We start from the raw sequence: 22,091 nt of genomic DNA on the forward strand, positions 1-22,091 counted from the left end.
ATAACGAGAATGAATAATTTAATATGTTCCTTTGATATATAATATTCTTTTATACCAATTCAAAATATCATTTAATTTATTTTATAATAACCGAATAATACTATAAAATCTAGTGGTGGGATCCACAAATTATTAATATAAAGAAAAAGGGAAAATTTGAGAAAATTCCACATTCTTTAATTCGAAATCACACACCAAAATATATATGATTTGTTTGTGCGATGAATGAATCAATGATTAATCTTGAATTTATTTGGTATGGAATTTGGGGTTTAAAAATGACTGAGAATAGATTGTTAATGGAAATAAACGGAACATTGGCTGCTGAAAATTTTATTTTATAAATTGTTGTTTTTTTATAAAAAAGTATTACATTAAATTATTTTTTTCATGAAATATTAAATTAAATACATTTTTTTTGGGAAAAAATCAATTTCAAAAAATTTTACATGAATGTGTAACTTTCTGTTTTGATATAAAATTTTATTTTTTTTTTACATTTTTCTAAAAACGTATTTTGAATTTTAAAAAATTGATATAGTTAAAATGAAAAAAAAAAGTAATCCTAATATAATTAAAATGTATAAATTTTAATTCAAATATAAAAATTATAGGATATGTTTTTTTGAAAAATTTTGACTAAAATTCTACTATTCATTAAAATTTTCTCTTACAAATATCCAATTACAAATGTTCAAAACATAAAAAAAAAAAAAAAAAAAAAAAAACAAATCTTGAATTCAATTCAAATGTTCAAAACATTAAAAAAAAAAAAAAAAAAAAAAAAAAAAAAAAAAAAAAACTCAAATCTTGAATTCAATTCAAATGTTCAAAACATAAAATAAAAAATAAAAAAAAAAATCCCCAAAGACGAGAATGAATGATTTCGTATTATATGGAAAATCTACAAGGCACAACGGTCATAACAATTTTGATTTAATTGGAAGATTCTAGACTTAATATTATTGACACGCTCTGCACTCCCATATTTATACATATATGTATATATATATATTTTATACAAAAATTATAAAATAATATTTGAACTTTTATTTCAATATTTCATCAAATAAAAATAGTTAAAATAATATTTATTACATATATTACATTAACTAATCACATTAATTAGCAATATTAATCAAATTTTCTTAAACTTCGCGCCAAAAAGAAACGCGACTGATTTCGCGGGACGAAGGGAGTATTACTTTTCTTGAGTGTAATTTGTCCCTATATCATGTTTGAAAAAATTAAAAATAACAAAAAATAAATACTCCCTCCGTCTCATAACTAAGTATCCATTTATTTTCAGAGTGTTGATCTTTGAATATTAATTATTATATCAAAACGTATTACAAATCAAGGAAAAATTGCAAAAATATTTCTATTAGTGTCTTATAATACTAATATAATGACATTTGTATAAAAAATTATACAAATATAAAAATATTTTTAGCGTTAAGTACAATAACGCAAAAAGTAAATGGATAATTTGTTATACGACGGAGGAAGTATTTTATTTGATATATATATATATATCTTTTTAATTTACTATTATTCGATATAGCGTGTATGTAAATTATAGTACACAAATTATATGAAAATTTTGTATACTAATTAATGATGTGTTTTGTGAGTGAATTGAAATGATTAATAAACTTAACTACCAAACCCACACATCAATTTTATTTTTTTATTTTTTTTATATGAGTAATAATTTTAATGTAATATTGCGTAGGGAAAAAATCATTTGTTTTTTAAAATATAAAATTATAATTGTTATATAGTAAAAAAACTAGAATAAAATTTTAAAAATAATCACCCATTTAATTTATTAGTTTATTTTTTATTTTTATAAAATAAATATTAATTTAAATTTGATTTTTTTTATGACGTGGGAATCCGCAGTTGCTACTCAAAAGTACGCACTGGATAATCTCCAGTCGAATATAATATCCTGCAATCTAAGTTCGACAGGTAAGTCACACTGGACGAACCATGTGTGAGAGAACCTAAATTTGATGTTTTATGAATACAAATAGTGTATTTTATAGAAAATCGCAATAAAAACATAATTATTAAAATTCGAACTTAAAAAAAAAAAAAAAAAAAAACATAACCATAATTTTTTTTAAAAAAAGATAAATTGCATATATAATACCCCATAGTGTATTTTATTCATTACGAGAAATTATCTTGTGTTAAATTAAAATATGTACAAAACACTTTTCGCTCAAGGTTGATATTTGGTTGAATATACGCAATTAATTATACGTGTTTTGTACAAATAAAAAATGTCAAATACCTTAAATAATTTTATTTAAACAAAAAAATTATAATTGATCAATCCTTCATTATTATTATTATTATTATTATTATTATTATTATTATTATTATATTTTTTGTGCGTAGAAATTAAGTAAAAATTTGTCTTAAAAAACTATTAAATGAATGGTTGATAGATTATTATTAATTTATTTTATTCAAAAAACATTATGTAAGGTATTTTTTTTTTTATTTATATAAAGTTTACATAATTAAATGTGCATTTGCAATCAAGTATGTACGTGCTTAAATTTAATACAACAAAGTTTCGTACAATAAATAAAATATAAAGTATTTTGTACATTCTAACTAAAACACCATAAAATATTATATAATTTGATATACTCATTATGTCCCATATACAATAGTACTATTTTCTAATTTAGCAATTGTACTGCGTATTTAACATAATAAATACTCTTTCAACTTATAATATATTACACAAATACCACCACCTCTATATTACATAATACTAATAAAGGTATTTTCGTCTTTTTTACTACAACTCAATATAATATTAATATTTAAAAATTTACGTGCAAAATACCAACTTACTCTTTATATAAGACGGATAGAATATTTAAAATTTCGTGAATTAGTTAAATGTGTGGTGAGGAAAATAGGAGACAAGGGTAAGTGTGGTGGGGGTGTCACAAAACTAAAGGCATCAATCAATTATCAATCCCTTCCCTTAATTGTATCTTTATATCCCAAAAGTCTTCAATTCCATTGCTTTAGTCAATCATCATCACCCCACACCACCCCCCTACGCTACCCTACCCTACCCCCACCCTACCCTATAGTGCTATCCATCATTACATCTCGTCGAGCAATCATGGGCTCGACTTACTTTCGAATTCTCACCCAACGTTATCACCATTGTGATCATATTTATAATACTCTTTTTGTCGACCTCGAAAGTATGCATTTATTTTTTACACGTAAATTATTAAGATATATTAATATTTCAATAGTAATTGATAATATTTAATTATATAAAATCAAATATTCCCTCGTAAGTAAGGTAAAAGTAATCATATAATTGTTAATGAATATAAAAGTAAAAATTTAGAAGTTAGAGAATTGTGAATGAATACAAACTACACATTTTGTTTTAAAATAAATTTGGCTATATTATGTATTATAAATTAGAATGGTTAGGGTGTTGATTTGAAAAAATTAGTACCATGCTGATTTTTTACGTCAGCACATGTGATATATGCAAATAACGCACATTAGTATTACACACAACATATGTTATGTATAATAAAAATATGTGTTGTTTTTTAATAATAACAAATGTGATGTATACAAGTATGTCATGTGCTAAAATTAATTGTTGTGTGTTGTATGAGATTACAGCATGTGTTGGTAGTTCATGTACTGTATTTGTATTATATTAACATATACGATGTGTTGTCTGTAGTAATACTGTATATTGTGAGACTATATCGTATGTGTTTTGTTCATATATTGTATTTGTATTATATTAACACATGCAATGTGATGTTTATAGTAATATTATGTGTTGTCTAATAGCACAGCACAGCACAGTGTTGAATTCAACAATGTTGACGCGGTCATAATAAATACATACGGCAATATCATTATATAAAATTAAAATACATGAATAAAACGACATATGGTCCCTTATGGGAAAAGGCATATATATACATTTCATACCTAAAGTACTTTTTTCGAAAGCTTTATGCAAGAAAGCAACAATGGCATTCCATACACTACACTACACTACACCTTATAACCATTGATGCATTTTACACAACTCTCTCCTTCCCAAACACTCCCTTCCCCTTGTCCTTATTCGGGCCGGGCCCGGCCATCGTCGGCTTTCTCTCGAGCCCTATAGGTTGTCTCGACCATAATCAATTGTCTCAAAATGCTCGACGTTAAAAATCACTGAACAGATAATTCAGCTGATAAATATGAAAGAAACCATCCTCAAAAAACTCAAGTTGATCTCGTCCCCCAAAGATCGTACGACCCACCGCGTCGCCCAAACCGCCGTCAATGTTGAAGATGCAAAACCGGCCCGCGGCCCAAGTTCCGATGGGGAAGAAATTCCGGAACCGGCAATTATAACGCCGCAAGAGTTGTCCGAGTCGAGACAACACACGAGAATCGGTCACGATCCACGCCCGAAACTTAAGCCCATCCGAGACGAGGGAAAATACGAAATGGCGGCGGTCGACGATAACGATAATAATCCGCCGCCGCCGCTGCCGGGAGGGCCCGACTCGGTCGTTTTGTACACAACGAGCCTTCGGGGGATCCGGAAGACGTTCGAGGATTGCAACGCGGTCCGGTTCTTGTTGGAGAGTTTCCGAGTGACGTACTCAGAACGAGACGTTTCTATGCACATGGAGTATCGGGACGAGCTTTGGCGAATCCTCGGCGGCCGGGTGGTGCCGCCGAGGCTTTTTGTCCGGGGGCGGTACGTCGGCGGGGCGGACGAGGCCGTCGGGTTACACGAAAAGGGCCGGCTGCAGATTCTCTTACAAGGGATACCGTTGAGCCCGTCGGATTGTCCCTGCCGAGGCTGCGCCGGAATGAGGTTTGTTTTGTGTTCCGATTGCGACGGCAGCCGGAAAGTCCGGCTGCCGGACGGTGGCGGCGTGGCGGCGAGGTGCCCCCGGTGCAATGAGAATGGATTGGTTAAATGTTGGGTATGTATGTAGATAGAATTAGGATAACAAGAGTTATTAATCTTGAAATCTTGTAATATATGAATGAGATGATATATATATATATATAATATTGTCTTAGTTCTAAAATCTTTTCTTTGATTAATTTCAATAGATTATACTATAATAATGAGATTATTTAATATAATATTTATTTTATATGATTAAATAAGATAAACTTTAATATAAGTACTATTTGAATGAATTCATTCCATCTATTTATGTATGATTAATTATTTTTAATTACTATATTAGTACAATGAATTTTAATTAATATATGTTTTAATTTATTATAGTAAATATGTATTTAAGTTTAATAAAATAATATATTCACTCCAATACCCAAAATGAACACTCTTATTGTTTTATTTTTATTCTTTTGTTTCAAATAATCATATAAATTATATTTATAGGAGTAGAAAATGAAATATTAGGTATAAATGAATGAAAATTACAAATATTTTAAGACATGTCTAAAATAAAAATAAAAATAAAGAGAGAATCCAAAGTTAAGGTATGCTTAGTTGACACTCCCTCACTTCCCATATAATTGCATATTTTGTTTTTGAGGCAAATTTTTTATGAGGTATATATATATATATAGTTTTTATAAAAAATTATATTAATTAAAATAATTTTATAAATTATATTTACATTGATTAAAAAAAACTATGTATGAAGAAAAGAATGATACAAATTGTAAAACACCAAATTAGAACTAAAAGTAAAATTAGAACTAATAGTATGGTGGTCATGCTTTTGTAGAAATGGTGAGACATTCCTCAAACAAGGGTAAAGTCTCATTTTTTTTTTTTTTTTTTATTTTTAAGACGTGAGAATCCGCAGTCACTGCCCAAAAGTATGTACTAGGTAAACCCTGATTAAACCTAATACCTTGTAAATTAAACCCGATAAAACAAATCACACTATGCGAATTATGATAAAATCTCGTATGTTATTCGAAATAAATGTGTGCATAATTAAATAGTACCCTACCAACTTTATATATATTTCCATAAATTATATACATTCAATGCCCGTGTATATATATATTGCTATGAACTTAAAAATAAAAAATAAAAAAAAAAAAAAAAATTGAGAGAATAAAGTGCGTTCATTTTGAATTTTTTTTTCTTTAGATATTGATTTAAATAAAATTTTAATTTAATATTTTATAATTTTATAAAAAATATGAAATTAAAATTTTTTTCCAAAAAAAAAAAGAAAAGAAAAGAGGAAGAGAAAGGAAGGTCAATATATTAATCAATATATTTACTTTTAATTTTATTATGTTTATTTTTATAGAAATCAATTCTCACTATACTTATTTAAACTATTACTCAAATAAAATTAAATTTTAAAATGATTTTAAAAGATGAAGTAAATTAAATTATCTATAACTTAGTTGTCGTTTGAAAAATTTGCGTATCATTTTTTTTTATAAGTTAAAAATTGTACGAGACTACCTCGTAATTTATAAAATATTATACAAAATTCTTTAAAATTTGCACAAGACTCCTTCTATTTTCAAATATATTACACAAAAATCTCTAAAAAATATTTTTTTGTGCAATACTTTTAAATACAAGAAATTTCATGCAATTTCTAAATTATGAAAAATAATTATACATTATAAATAATTTTGCGAACAAAATTAATACAAGGTACGCAGGTGTATGCAATGATTTGTTTGGATGCCCACATCATGTGAAGATCAATAATATATTATTACACAAAAGACCCCAAACACATCACACTCTGCTGTGCCAATGCCCCACCACAAATGCCCACTCCTTAATATTTTTCCTTACATTTGAAATATATATATATATATGGAATTTATGAAATAATTTTATTTAAATAATATATAATTTTTTATATATAAATTGTTGTTAGTATTATTATTATTATTATTATTATTGTTGTTGTTGTTGCTGTTGCTGCTGCTGCTGTATTTTAATTTAGGTCTATTACTATTATTACATTTAATTACAATCTCTAAACAAGTTTGAAAACACATGTAGGGCGTGTTTGTTTGTGGGTACCGATTTTTTTAGGTTGTAATTTGAATAATAAAAATTTTGAATTGAAATGGTTGTACTATGGAATATAAATAGGTATTGATATGATATTTTGAATATAAAATAATTTTTAGTATAATATAAAAAATAAAAAATAGATGTGATATTTTTGGAGAAATTTTTTTATAAATAATGAAAATCTAAATATATTTTATTAAAAAAAAAAAACCACCCGTAAATGGAGTGTATATATATTTTGAAATTTTGGAGAATTGTTAAAATAGTAAAAAATTGATACAAAATAGATACTTCATATAATATATATATATATATATTTAACCTATTGTTACGTACGAAATTTAGAATTAGGTTAAAAGCCCAAGGTAAAAAAGAAGAATGGGCCTGGCAATAGGGTTGATTGAACTGGCTGAAGGACACCGTGAGGAAATCAAGGAAAATAAATTTATTTATTTATTTCTAAGGAAAATACAGGACGGAAGGTTCTCAGGTCGGTAGGTCCTCAGGACGGAAGGACTTCAGGTCGGTAGGTCCTCAGGACGGAAAGACCTCAGGTCGGAAGGTCTTCAGGTCAGTAGGTCCTTAAGACGGAAAGTCATTAGGACGGAAGGACCTCAGGTCGGTAGGTCCTCAAGACGGAAGGACCTCAGGTCGGAAGGTCTTCAGGTCGGTAGGTCTTCAAGACGGAAAGTCATTAGGACGGACGGACCTCAGGTCGGTAGGTCCTCAAGACGGAAGGACCTCAAGTCGGAAGGTTTTCAGGTCGGGAAGTCCTCAAGACGGAAAGACCTCAAGTCGGAAGGTTTTCAGGTCGGGAGGTCCTCAAGACGGAAAGACCTCAAGTCGGAAGGTTTTCAGGTCGGGAAGTCCTCAAGGCGGAAAGACCTCAAGTCGGAAGGTTTTCAGGTCGGGAAGTCCTCAAGGCGGAAAGACCTCAAGCCAGATGGTTCGCAAGTCGGGAGGATTGGCGGTCGGACCCATACTATTGTAGATTGGCAGTCGGGCCAAAAGAGCGGAAGGTCTGTGGTCGGCTCAAGGAGTGAAATATAGGGAATTTTTGGTCTGCTGGGGACACGTGTCAGCATAAGAAAGGTTGGAAGACGGTTGAGAAGGAGACGTTGTAACCGTTCGGGTGACGGTTTTCAGTACGGTTTCCCAGGAGTCGGAAGCGGGTTTGGTACTGGAAAGGGCCAAAAATGGTCGGGAGCATAACCCGCATATTTTTTATACATGGAAAATCGAGAGTTACTGCGGGTATCTGTTAAAATGGCAGTTATTATTGGATCGGACGATTGGAGTTTATTGCGTCCTGAGCAGAGTCGGTTGAGGACTAATCCTAAATGTTTTTCAGATGTTGGCATAGTGGGCGGAGATCCTAAGTTAAACGCGTTGGGGAAGTAAAGACGGAACCAAAGTTCTAAAACCCAAAAAGGACCCGACGCGGCAGTGTCTAATTTCCTATTATCGTTATCTGTTAAACGAAGGCTAACCCTGGTGAGTCCTTCGAACAGATTGGCTAAAAATAGGGTGCCAAGGGAGAAGAACCGACCTGACGCAATATGAATGGCCAGGTCGAGGTGAGAAGGAAGGACACTTTTGGAAGGGGAAACAATGACGTACCTACAAAGCCAGAACAGGATAAAGGCAGTATGCTCCCGGTCGGTTACAGGGGTCCCTGGAGCCCCTTGCTGGTCGGTTGCGAACTTTGTCCAACCCCATTCCTTCACACCTTGTAAAGACCATCCCGGATGGTCTTCTGATGGCTCCTGCCCATCTAGGGCTCCCATTACAGGGTCTTCACCCACGACTGGGAGATGTGCGATCATGGCCACGTCCATACGAGTTGGGCCAAAGGGGCCTGATGGGAAGAGGAAAGTCCCATTTTCCGCATTCCAGAAGGCAGACATGGCCAATAACACCTTCTCATGCAGGTTGATAGGCATGGTGGACAGCAATATTGCTTGGTCGATTTTTTGGGAACGCCATTGGGTCTGGAAATGTTCTGCTACTCGTCGATACCAAGCGCGATACAGATCTTTTGGGTCTGTGAGATGGGTCTTGATGCTGTCCCGGATGCGAACTGCTTGGTAGTTGGGATTGTTGATAGCCAAGGCGTTGCGAGATTCCAAAACTTCCCTCATCCGATTTGAATCTTCAGGAGTAGTGCAATATGGACGGATCGTCGGAGTTAGTACTTTCGAGGCTGAAAATGGACCTTCTGGAAGGGTTCCGTCGAAAGGAAGGGCAGGCATGTATTGATTCGCCATAGTTAGAATGTTTTGGGATTGTGATTCACACAGGCTTGTATTGCGAAGATGGAAGTTTATCAGGCGTGTTTCAGTAACTGGTGCAGTTGCTAAGGGAGTTTTTCAAGAGGGTAGTGATTTATGAACTTCCAAACATTGATTGTTAAATGGCGTTTGAAAGTCCCTTGGCGGCGGGCAAGTTGTTACGTACGAAATTTAGAATTAGGTTAAAAGCCCAAGGTAAAAAAGAAGAATGGGCCTGGCAATAGGGTTGATTGAACTGGCTGAAGGACACCGTGAGGAAATCAAGGAAAATAAATTTATTTATTTATTTCTAAGGAAAATACAGGACGGAAGGTTCTCAGGTCGGTAGGTCCTCAGGACGGAAGGACTTCAGGTCGGTAGGTCCTCAGGACGGAAAGACCTCAGGTCGGAAGGTCTTCAGGTCAGTAGGTCCTTAAGACGGAAAGTCATTAGGACGGAAGGACCTCAGGTCGGTAGGTCCTCAAGACGGAAGGACCTCAGGTCGGAAGGTCTTCAGGTCGGTAGGTCTTCAAGACGGAAAGTCATTAGGACGGACGGACCTCAGGTCGGTAGGTCCTCAAGACGGAAGGACCTCAAGTCGGAAGGTTTTCAGGTCGGGAAGTCCTCAAGACGGAAAGACCTCAAGTCGGAAGGTTTTCAGGTCGGGAGGTCCTCAAGACGGAAAGACCTCAAGTCGGAAGGTTTTCAGGTCGGGAAGTCCTCAAGGCGGAAAGACCTCAAGTCGGAAGGTTTTCAGGTCGGGAAGTCCTCAAGGCGGAAAGACCTCAAGCCAGATGGTTCGCAAGTCGGGAGGATTGGCGGTCGGACCCATACTATTGTAGATTGGCAGTCGGGCCAAAAGAGCGGAAGGTCTGTGGTCGGCTCAAGGAGTGAAATATAGGGAATTTTTGGTCTGCTGGGGACACGTGTCAGCATAAGAAAGGTTGGAAGACGGTTGAGAAGGAGACGTTGTAACCGTTCGGGTGACGGTTTTCAGTACGGTTTCCCAGGGAATATTTAAGGATTTGGATCATCATTTGGCAAGGGATCTTCAATCAACTTCAACAAAGCAAAGTCAGATTTGGGGATCACCACTTTAAATTTCAGTCTTTTATTTTCCAGTTTATTTTCTGTACCATACAGTGTTTAGAGATTCCTAATCTCAGGCACTAATTAATCAAGTTTAAGGATATTTTCTATATCTTTGAATTTTACTTTATTTTTGTTGAAAAATTACATCAACAAATTGGCGACCACAGTGGGAGCAAGACAAAATTGCTCATTCCAATTCCGGCGATAATTTCATACGTCTTAGATCCGGCCGAATCATCGGAAGGGTCCATATGGCAGGGTCACAACCGCAAGCATCTTCGACACCGGTGGGAGAATCCGTTCCACCACCCATTGTGCCAAATGCCGGGGACATCCCACAACCACCAACTGATTGGTGGTCTTATGTTCAACAAATGAACAACCAGCATACCTTGGTTATGCAGAATATGTTGCGTGAGCAACAAACGAACATGTTGCGTGAGCAACAGAGTCAGTTGCAGAACATGATAGATCAAGCATTGTCAAGGGTTAGTCTTCAACCCACTCAAACGCCACCAGGAGTGTCACCGTCCAGACCACAGGCAAATTTCGCAGGGCCATCATTCGTGGATAGTACATTCCCAAGTGCCACAAATCCCAACCGAATGGATCGGGGAAAAACTCCTTTGACTTTTCCCAACAATGTTCCACTGGGACCAAGGGTTACCAATTCGCAGCCGAACAATACAAGGGAGGACAGGCCTGAAGGATATATACATGATCCGATTCATATTCCTGTGCAGGATCCGTTCCAGGTTCCTGATCATCAACGCTTTCATGTAGATCCTGATGAGATTGCACATATATTAAGGGATCAGTATGGATTAACTCCTCAGATGGCTAACCGCCCTGCATATCAAAGACCTTTCCCAGAAAGGATCATTCATGAACACCCTCTCCCAAGGAATTTTCGACCACCCGACTTTCATGCATTCTCAGGGGAGGACGGATCTTCCACCATAGAACATGTTGGTCGGTTCACAGCACAATTAGGAGAGGTTGGCAATAACCCTTTTTATAAGTTACAGCTGTTTGGTTTGTCTCTTACCAGAACGGCGTTTTCATGGTTTGTAAGTCTACCTCCTGGACAAATTCAGACATGGGAAGGATTGGAAATGGCATTTCACGCTAGATTCTTTAATCCTTTACCAGTTGTTTCTTTAACTGATTTACTTGAATTGAGACAGTATCCAGAAGAAACTGCTTCACAGTTTATAGAAAGGGTACGATTGATGAAGGGACGATGTCCTACGGTAATCAGTGAGAAAGAGATGACCAATTTAGTGGTCCGGAATATGCATAATCGCTTAAGAAAGGCACTCACTGCCCTGGATGTTGAGGATTTGGCAAATCTTGCATCCAAGGCAGGACGTCTAGAGTCTTTGTTCAGAGAGGAAGAGCAGCATAACAGGCGTAATAGAGGCCAACATATGGCGAGTATGGGAACAGAAACATGCGACTTTGATTTTAATCAGTCAGAAGAGATGGCAGCCGAAATCCTTTCTGGAAAACCGTATGTATGTCCTAAATTGAAGCCAGTACCAGGATCTGAAGGAAAGGAGCAACCGACCTTTGATAGTTCGAAAGCTGATGAAATCTTTGATATCCTACTGACTGATGGGCAGATTCGTATTCCAAAGGGCCAAAGACTTGCCACTAAAGAAGAAATCAAAGGGAGACCATATTGTAAGTGGCATAATTCTTTCACACACACTACAAGTCAGTGTACTCATTTTAGGAAGGAAATTCAAAAAGCCATCAAGACAGGTCGGCTCAAATACATCACTTTAGGTGTAGACCAGCAACCATTTCCGAAACTAACAACTGCAATGGTTGACATCCAACCAAGTTCGGAAACAAGGAAAAGTTCGGTCAATAGTGGACAAACAGGGGAGCAAACTAGTCCCGGAAAAAAGAAAGGGAATCAGCCAAACAGCAGCCGACCGGAAGAACGACTCAAGGTTGTTGAAAGGCCAGTCGCTGAAAAATGGGACCGTCCAGACGGTTCTTTTAACGTGGAAGTGAAGGAAAAGGTTTTAGTGAAAGACCACCCGACCAGAAAAACGGGTTCAGTCGGGAACGAGTGGGCTCGAAATAAAAAGCCTTTACCCGTTGATATAGATCCTCGTTTCCCAGGTATGAATCGTACACAGATTCGCAATGCCAAACGCAGGTATGCTGCAAAGTATGGGAAACGAGTTCCTGCAGTGCAACAAAGAACCGACGAACAAACTGCGGCCGACCACTTGACAGGAGATCAGTCCATTAGAGTCTTTACAGAACAAACGACCGACGAGCAGGGAGCGGCCATTCAGTCTCCAATAAGTCGGTCCAGTCGGGTCTGGTCAGGAAAGCAACCGAAGGACGGATTAGGAGCTTCCGACTATACCAAAAGAAGTTCGTCGGGACAGGGGAAAGGTAAGGGAATGGCACATGAAATAATTAAAGGTTTTAGATGCCAACATTGTGAACGGATCAACATCAATCCATCTCTGGAAGAATTTCGTATTGAATCCTTGACGGTTCAATCTCGAAATGAGACGAAGGAAGAAGTGGTGCCTACAGAGGAAAATTCAAGATCTGTTAAATCTCGTCTGGGACCACGAATCCCTTGTCGAATGACAGAGGTTAACCAGATGAGTGATGAACCGACGTGGGCGAGTCTGGTAGATGATATTATGGACGAACCTTTATGGGCATTCTTGGCAGATGGCGAATTAGAGGAAACAGAGTGGGCAAAGATTACAGATTCTGAGCCTCAGTCGGAAGCACCTTCAATTGTGTTTCCTCCTATTCCAGAGGGTGCGAACTCCCATTTGAAACCCCTGTATGTTAATGCTCACATTTGTGGGAAACCAATCACAAAGGTTTTCGTGGATAATGGAGCAGTCTTTAATGTTATGCCATTGAAGACTCTCAAGAAGCTAGGGAAAGGAATTCATGATCTGTCCCCTGTGGAATTCGAAATGACAAGTTTTACAGGGCAGCCGACCAAGCCTGAAGGTATGATGGTTGCCACAATTGAGGTCGGACCAAAGAAAATTTCCACTGTTTTCTTTATTGTGGACGCAGATACCACATACTCTCTTTTGCTGGGACGAGATTGGATTCATGCCTCTCAATGTGTGCCATCAACCTTGCACCAACAGTTAATGTTCTGGGAAGGAAATCAGGTCTTTAAAATGGAAGCGAATGACAACCCATTCGACGTAACAGAACAAGTGGAAGAGTCAGTGTTTTATTCTAGTCATTTGGCTCCGATGTCTCAGTTGTATATGGCCAGGGAATACCCAAACAAGGGTTATAAAGTCACTGGCCAGAACTCGATGTTCTATTAAAAGAACACCTTTATTGTATGGCTCATGATAAAGCCACACCCATTTCTGTATAAGTTGTTTGTAATGGAAGATACAACTTTAGAAGTATGTAGTTCTCTTATTAATAAGTTCTATTTAAAGCAGTTATTACATAAAGTAGAAAATAATAAAGAGATTCTGGATGTTCACCTCCAAGAAGATGAACAATTTCGTTGGCCCGACTTATTAGAAAAAACAGAACCAACAGCTTCATCACAAGACCCGTTATTGGAGTTTAATTTAGGAACCGAATTGGTTCCAAAAGTGATCAGGTTAAGTGGTTATTTGTCTAAAGAGCAACAAACAATGATGCTTGAAGTTATTAGAAACAACATTGATTGTTTAGCGTGGGATTATTCAGAGATGCCTGGTTTGACAAGAAGTCTAATAGAGCATCGATTGCCCATCAAAGAAGGTTGTAAACCTTACAAACAACCTCCAAGGCGAATGAGTCCAGATCTGATGCCTCAAATCAAGGAAGAAATCCAAAAACTTCTCAAAGTGGGTTTCATTCAACCTTGCCGTTATGCGGAGTGGCTGGCTAATATTGTGCCAGTGGTCAAGAAAAATGGTAAGATAAGGATATGCATCGACTTCAGGGATTTGAATCTAGCTACCCCTAAGGACGAATACGTGATGCCTATGGCCGACATGCTGATAGATGCAGCAGCAGGGCATAAAATCCTTAGTCTGATGGATGGCTATGCAGGTTATAACCAAATATTCTTGGCAGAAGAAGACATTCCTAAGACAGCATTCAGATGCCCAGGGGCTTTGGGTATTTATGAATGGACAGTCATGCCATTCGGGTTAAAGAATGCAGGGGCAACTTACCAAAGAGCCATGAATTCAATCTTTCATGATTTAATTGGCAGATCTATGGAAGTGTATATTGATGATGTTATAGTTAAATCTGCCAGTTTTGACGAACATTTGAGAGATCTTGAAGAGGCATTTGAAAGAATGAAGAAGTACAAGTTGAAGATGAATCCGACCAAATGTGCTTTTGGAATATCAGCCGGGAGCTTTCTAGGATTCTTAGTTCATGAGAGAGGAATTGAAATTGATGCCAATAAGGCTAAAGCCATTCTTGATAGTCGGCCACCCAAGACGGTTACAGAAATCCAAAGTCTGTTGGGTAAGGTGAATTATTTGAGGCGTTTCATTTCTAATGCTGCTGGCAAGGTCAGACCCATTACTAAATTATTGAAAGCTGGAAAAATTGCCTTTGAATGGGGTCCCGACCAACAAACGGCTTTAGATGCTATCAAGCAGGCATTGGTTCATCCTCCAGTCTTGATGCCTCCCAAACAAGGTCGGCCACTCAAACTTTATTTGGCAAATACATATGAAGTGGTTAGTTGTTTATTGGCGCAGGATGGTGATGACGGGAAGGAAAGGGCAATTTACTATCTCAGTAAAACCCTTACAGGACCAGAACTGAATTACACTATGCCAGAAAAAATGTGTTATTCATTGGTCTTCGCTTGCACTAAACTCGAGCATTATTTGCTGCCCAGAAGAGTTGAGGTCATATCAAAGGTGGATCTCATCAAATTGATTTTACAGAGACCTACTATGAAGGGCAGACTCATGAAATGGGCCATCAAATTGGCTCCTTTCGATCTTCAACATTCCCCGCTGAGGGCAATTAAGGGACAAGCAGTAGCCGACTTCTTGGCAGAATTCTCACAAGTCGGGTATTCTCTTTGTGATAGTGTCCGACCATTTAGTTGTGCATCATATCTGGATAATCTACAGGTCGGATGTGTGCCTTATATAAGTACCAGAACATGGTTGATGTTCTTTGATGGTTCTACCTCTGGAAACAAATCGGGGGCAGGGGTCTTTTTGCAAGGACCTGATGGTCAAAAGATCAACTTACAACTACGATTGGAATCCATGACCCATAATTCGGCAGAATATGAAGCTTTAATTTTGGGTTTGGAGGCTTTAATTGCCAGGAAGGTCCAGTCTGTAATCATAAGGGGGGATTCTCAATTAGTAGTCAACCAGGTAAACAATCAATATGTGTGCAATTTCCCTCATCTTCGCAGATATAGGGACATTGTGAGTCGGCTACTGACAAGAATCTCAGAGGTAATAATTGAGTTCATTCCGAGGAAAGAAAACCAACGTGCTGATGAATTGGCTCAAAGGGCATGTAAAGGAATTCTGGAGGATATGTGGTCGGAGGTCAAGTCGGGCATAGAAGGAAAGACAGACCCGATCTGCGAAGTTACGGTCGGGCAGGAGACTATCGGACAGGACCCCGACTGCGAAGTTACGGTCGGGCAAGAGGATATCGGACAGGACCCCGACTGCGAAGTTGCGGTCGGGCAAGAGGATATCGGTCAGGAGTCCGACTGCGAGGTTACGGTCGGGCAAGAGGATAATGGACAGGAGCCCGATTACGAAGTTTTTATCGGACAGAAGTCCGATGGCGAAACAGTGTCCGATTGGAGAACAGAGCTTATCCTGTATTTACAGAATCCTGGTGCGAGTGTTTCAATTGCGACACGATTGAAGGCTTTACGTTTTCAATTGATAAATGGAATTTTGTACAAGAGATCATTTGAAGGTTTACTTTTGAAATGCTTGGGATCTAAAGAAGCTCTAGAAGTGATGACAGAAGTACATGGTGGGATATGTGGAGCTCATCGGGCAGGTCTCAATATGAGATGGGCCATTCATCGCTTGGGTTTTTTCTGGCCTAAGATTTTTGAGGATTGCATACAATTTGCAAAAGGCTGCCTGGAATGTCAGAGACATGGAAACTTGAATCATTTGCCAGTAACCGAATTGCAATTCTTGGCAAAACCATGGCCTTTTAAATCGTGGGCTATGGATATTATTGGTAAGATACATCCTGCTTCATCGAAACATCACTGTTTCATTTTGGTCGCGACTGATTACTTTACCAAATGGGTGGAAGCAGTTGCTTTGAAAAATGTGGATCAGAAAGAAGTGATAGACTTCGTTTTGAACCAAATTATTTACAGATATGGTATTCCTCAGTCTATAACAACCGACCAAGGCTTGGTCTTTACAGGGGAAAAGTTCTCTAATTTCTTGGCAGAATTCGGTGTTCGGTTACATCATTCTTCACCATATTATCCCCAAGCCAATGGACAGGCGGAAGCAGCAAATAAGATTATCATTGGGATTATAAAGAAGATGATTGAAGGGAACCCAAGAAAGTGGCATTTGTTATTGTCTCAGGCTTTATGGGCACATAGAAATGCCAGAAATACGGCCACAGGGTTCTCACCTTACCAACTTACGTTTGGCCAAGATGCTGTTTTACCAGCCGAAATTCGAGTGTCATCTGGCCGAACAGAATTTACTGATAGTGATCTTACAAAGGAATACCAACAAATTATGTTGCAGCAGTTAGAAGATTTGGATGTTAACCGTCTCCATGCAATAGATCGAAGTGTGAAACAGAGTGAAATCAGAGCAAGGAGTTATGGAAAGAAAGTTCTTCACAGGACATTCCAAAAAGGAGACCTAGTCTGGAAGACCATTCTTCCTACATATAAGAAAACCGATCAATTGGGAAAGTGGTCACCGAATTGGGAAGGACCATACATTGTTCAAAAAGATATTGGAAATGGCGCGTTCATTATTGTAAATCATGAAGGTAGAAGAGTACATGATTGTATTAATGCTAAATATCTGAAGAGGTATTATCCTGCCTTTTCAGATAACAAAACTGCCTGAAACCACATATTATTCAGAACCCATTTATGGGGGTTCGAACCTACTGGAAGGTTCATTTCTGTTAGTCATCGTGTAGTTGTGAGAAATTTTCTGTCTCTGAATCAGACTTTTCATCCCAGTGAGTGGATATTAGCTCTGGTTCTTCTTCAATAAGATCTTCCAAGTCTGGTCGGTACCTTTCCCATTGGCTTTGCATGTCATCTAGATCTTGATGGGTACGTGCTTGCATGTCTGTTAGGGCTTGATGTTCACGGTCAACAATGGTACGCAATCTTGAAAAGACTTTTCGTTGATTGGAAAATATGTTATCCCAACCAAGGTCTGGAAGTATGGTTGCTGCATGATTTTCAATCATTTCCATGTGATGATGGAGATCAGGGATGCGGCTGAGGATGTCATGAAGAGGTTCATACCCCTCAATGACTTTTTCCATCAGGAGGATGACGCGATGAATAGTTCTTCTACCTCGTTGGGAGAATCGGAATTTGAAGTCTAGTTGCTTGAGTATATATAACAAGTCTTCTGCATGGCCTCCAATAGGGTGATTACCTACAAAGAAGGGTTGAAGAACACCCTCCCAGTTGCTTGATGGAACATGAGGTCGGTCATTCGCCATGTTTGTTCACACTTTCAGTGTTTTGATTTTTAAAATATGCTTGGGAATATGTTTCTTAAAATGTGAGAAACAGTGTTCTTTTAAAGAAGGAGTTTGGTTCGTTTCCTATAAAGTTGGGAATTGAAAGGTGATCCTTGTTTTGAGAGAAGAAAGAAAAAAATGGATTACTAAGTCAGTTGTTGTTACAAAGGGGGAAATATTACAACAGTGCCCCTAGGGCAGTTTTTATTTGTGTCCATTTGTTTTCATCCCTGGATAGCCTTCTGGTAATGGCAGCCGTCTGATATCTTCTGATGAATTGGGATCGGGCTTGGGTTTTCAGCTCTTGATCCAATTCAGCCTCATTTTTGGTATACTTCTCAAGCAGATGCTGTTCATTGGTAATTTGCTTATCCAGGGTAGACTGTTCTTTCCTCAGCTCCCGCAATTCTGCCTCCTTTTTCTGAATGGCATCATCAACCAGAGCTTTCGTGCTAAGGAGACCACCCAGTCTTCCAGTAGTCTGCTGAAGGGATTCTCGAGTCTTGGCCAAAGAATTCTCCAGCGTTGTTTGATCGAAGTCGGGCTGGGGGGTTTCGGCTGACAGAAGGCCAATGACTAACACTTCAGTCTTGAGCTCTGTAAGTCTTTCCATCAGCCGATGCAGAATGGGGACGGCTGGCGATTCCGTTGGAGTGTAAAAAAGAAGGCCGCCAACCGTCTGAATGAGTTTGTCCAATAAGTCGGATCTCAATTCTGAAAGGGGATGGTTAATGGCCTCAGTGAATATGGTTCGGGCCTCCGCTGGAACCGGAACAGTCGATAGGACAGCTAAGTCCGAAGGCCCCTGCAAGTCCTACAATGTCAATAAGTATTCCAAGGGAGGTGCAAATTTATTCAGACAAGATATGTGTTACCTCTGGGCGGACTGCTGTCAGTGAGGGGGGCAGCAATGAGGTCGGTCGAGTAGGGCAGACAGCTGGTATAATAGCAGCCGACTCGTCGGCTGCTGCGAATGGTCGCTGAGGTGCCGACCTGGGTCCCTATGGAAAGTAGTATTGGAAACAGTTAGTGTTTTTCGAAAGAAAAGTTATGACATGGATTGGTTTAATCTTACCAAATTAACAGAAGTCTCCGAATCGGATGAAGACATTTCTTCCATTTCTGGAGGTTGGGCTGCCACAGGTGGTTCTTCTGCCTGCCATTCGATGGCTAGGGGGGGCGCCGCTGCTGGTAGGGCGGCTGCAGGTTGGACGGCTATATCTAGAGCCACTGCAGCCAGGATCTCCGGGACACCTTCGATTTCGGGATCAGCAGCATCAGGGATGTCGTTTTGAGGGTCAGCTTCGGCGAGGGCGGCTGGTTCTTCCTTTGACATAGATGAGTCTGATGCCATGTATGGCGGCCGACCCATCTGGGAAGTAGTCCCCTCGCTGTCAGAAGAGACCCCTGCTGCTGATGGGTTGGGTGAAGGTGTCTGTGGAAAAATCATGAAGATGTTTGTTGTTTAATATATTAAGGTTGATCATCCGAATCCTAAGTCTTGCTGATAAAGGAACTTACTGGTTCTATAGGCATTGTTGGTAAAGATTGTCTCCTGGTCGGGGGCCTGGCCCGACCACTCCTCGGTACGGGAGGAGGAGTTTGCCTCCGCGTCGGGTCCTCCGCCCGACTGCTCATTGGCAAATTGGTCTGGACCAAAGGCCCGATTGAATGGTCGGTTAGTGCTGGCGGCGGTTGCGTGGTCGGTGTCACCAAGGTCGGTTCTGGGGAATGAAATGAGTAAAATCAAAGTTATGATATAGTGAATTGGTTCACGGTGTTAAGAAACATTACCAATTCGGGGTCGGGTCCTTGCTGACGTCCTAGTTAGTCCAAGGTCTGCTAGTGTTTGCTGGTCGGTCTCCGAGGTCGGGGGTGTTTGCAGCTGGGAAGTTTTTCTTTTGCGCGTGGGACCCCCAGATCCGATTCCCGGGGTTGTTTGTTTTTGGGTGCTAGTATGTATCGCCGCCCCTAGAACCAGTCCTTGGGGGGGGAGGAGTACGTTCAGCAACCGATCCTCGTCAGGGGATATCAGGGACCATACAACCGACCACCATTCATTGAAAGTATCTACAATCTCAGGGTTGGAGCGGAAAGGAATATAAGAATTGGAAATTATATACGTGGTGAGCTGGGAGATATAAGAATGGATTGATTTAGGAAGGACTCGTCGGTCGGGACTTTGAAAAATTATTTGGGGACACGCGACGGGTCCAGGGATACCTTGGCAACAGCCGAACTGGCGCGCCATGAATTGAGGTTCATAGTTAAAAGTGTAAAAAGTTTTCTGCCCTTTTTTATCAAGTTTCTTGCTACTAAAAAGAGACCTGGGTTTGAGGGCGACGTCCCAGGCGAAAGGATAGGTGGGATGAGGACAAGGCTCAGGAGTCGGAAGCGGGTTTGGTACTGGAAAGGGCCAAAAATGGTCGGGAGCATAACCCGCATATTTTTTATACATAGAAAATCGAGAGTTACTGCGGGTATCTGTTAAAATGGCAGTTATTATTGGATCGGACGATTGGAGTTTATTGCGTCCTGAGCAGAGTCGGTTGAGGACTAATCCTAAATGTTTTTCAGATGTTGGCATAGTGGGCGGAGATCCTAAGTTAAACGCGTTGGGGAAGTAAAGACGGAACCAAAGTTCTAAAAACCAAAAAGGACCCGACGCGGCAGTGTCTAATTTCCTATTATCGTTATCTGTTAAACGAAGGCTAACCCTGGTGAGTCCTTCGAACAGATTGGCTAAAAATAGGGTGCCAAGGGAGAAGAACCGACCTGACGCAATATGAATGGCCAGGTCGAGGTGAGAAGGAAGGACACTTTTGGAAGGGGAAACAATGACGTACCTACAAAGCCAGAACAGGATAAAGGCAGTATGCTCCCGGTCGGTTACAGGGGTCCCTGGAGCCCCTTGCTGGTCGGTTGCGAACTTTGTCCAACCCCATTCCTTCACACCTTGTAAAGACCATCCCGGATGGTCTTCTGATGGCTCCTGCCCATCTAGGGCTCCCATTACAGGGTCTTCACCCACGACTGGGAGATGTGCGATCATGGCCACGTCCATAAGAGTTGGGCCAAAGGGGCCTGATGGGAAGAGGAAAGTCCCATTTTCCGCATTCCAGAAGGCAGACATGGCCAATAACACCTTCTCATGCAGGTTGATAGGCATGGTGGACAGCAATATTGCTTGGTCGATTTTTTGGGAACGCCATTGGGTCTGGAAATGTTCTGCTACTCGTCGATACCAAGCGCGATACAGATCTTTTGGGTCTGTGAGATGGGTCTTGATGCTGTCCCGGATGCGAACTGCTTGGTAGTTGGGATTGTTGATAGCCAAGGCGTTGCGAGATTCCAAAACTTCCCTCATCCGATTTGAATCTTCAGGAGTAGTGCAATATGGACGGATCGTCGGAGTTAGTACTTTCGAGGCTGAAAATGGACCTTCTGGAAGGGTTCCGTCGAAAGGAAGGGCAGGCATGTATTGATTCGCCATAGTTAGAATGTTTTGGGATTGTGATTCACACAGGCTTGTATTGCGAAGATGGAAGTTTATCAGGCGTGTTTCAGTAACTGGTGCAGTTGCTAAGGGAGTTTTTCAAGAGGGTAGTGATTTATGAACTTCCAAACATTGATTGTTAAATGGCGTTTGAAAGTCCCTTGGCGGCGGGCAAGTTGTTACGTACGAAATTTAGAATTAGGTTAAAAGCCCAAGGTAAAAAAGAAGAATGGGCCTGGCAATAGGGTTGATTGAACTGGCTGAAGGACACCGTGAGGAAATCAAGGAAAATAAATTTATTTATTTATTTCTAAGGAAAATACAGGACGGAAGGTTCTCAGGTCGGTAGGTCCTCAGGACGGAAGGACTTCAGGTCGGTAGGTCCTCAGGACGGAAAGACCTCAGGTCGGAAGGTCTTCAGGTCAGTAGGTCCTTAAGACGGAAAGTCATTAGG

The 22,091-nt window shown here is 39.2% G+C and overlaps 1 protein-coding gene across 1 annotated transcript; it reads left to right on the forward strand.

The window, feature by feature from the left end:
- The first annotated feature begins 4,052 nt into the window (after positions 1-4,052).
- Positions 4,053-5,091, forward strand: LOC127239843 (uncharacterized protein At5g39865-like). The gene has a single exon (XM_051258185.1). It carries the CDS (start codon positions 4,266-4,268, stop codon positions 5,016-5,018), a length of 753 nt encoding a protein of 250 aa, XP_051114142.1. The 5' UTR covers positions 4,053-4,265; the 3' UTR covers positions 5,019-5,091.
- Positions 5,092-22,091: the final 17,000 nt, after the last annotated feature.

Source organism: Andrographis paniculata, unplaced genomic scaffold, assembly GCF_009805555.1.
Source record: "Andrographis paniculata isolate CXL003 unplaced genomic scaffold, ASM980555v1 Contig78END, whole genome shotgun sequence".
Lineage (NCBI taxonomy): Eukaryota > Viridiplantae > Streptophyta > Magnoliopsida > Lamiales > Acanthaceae > Andrographis > Andrographis paniculata.

Excerpts from the sequence above, each read along its gene's own strand:
- LOC127239843 (XM_051258185.1), top strand. The coding sequence starts at position 4,266 with ATGAAAGAAACCATCCTCAAAAAACTCAAGTTGATCTCGTCCCCCAAA.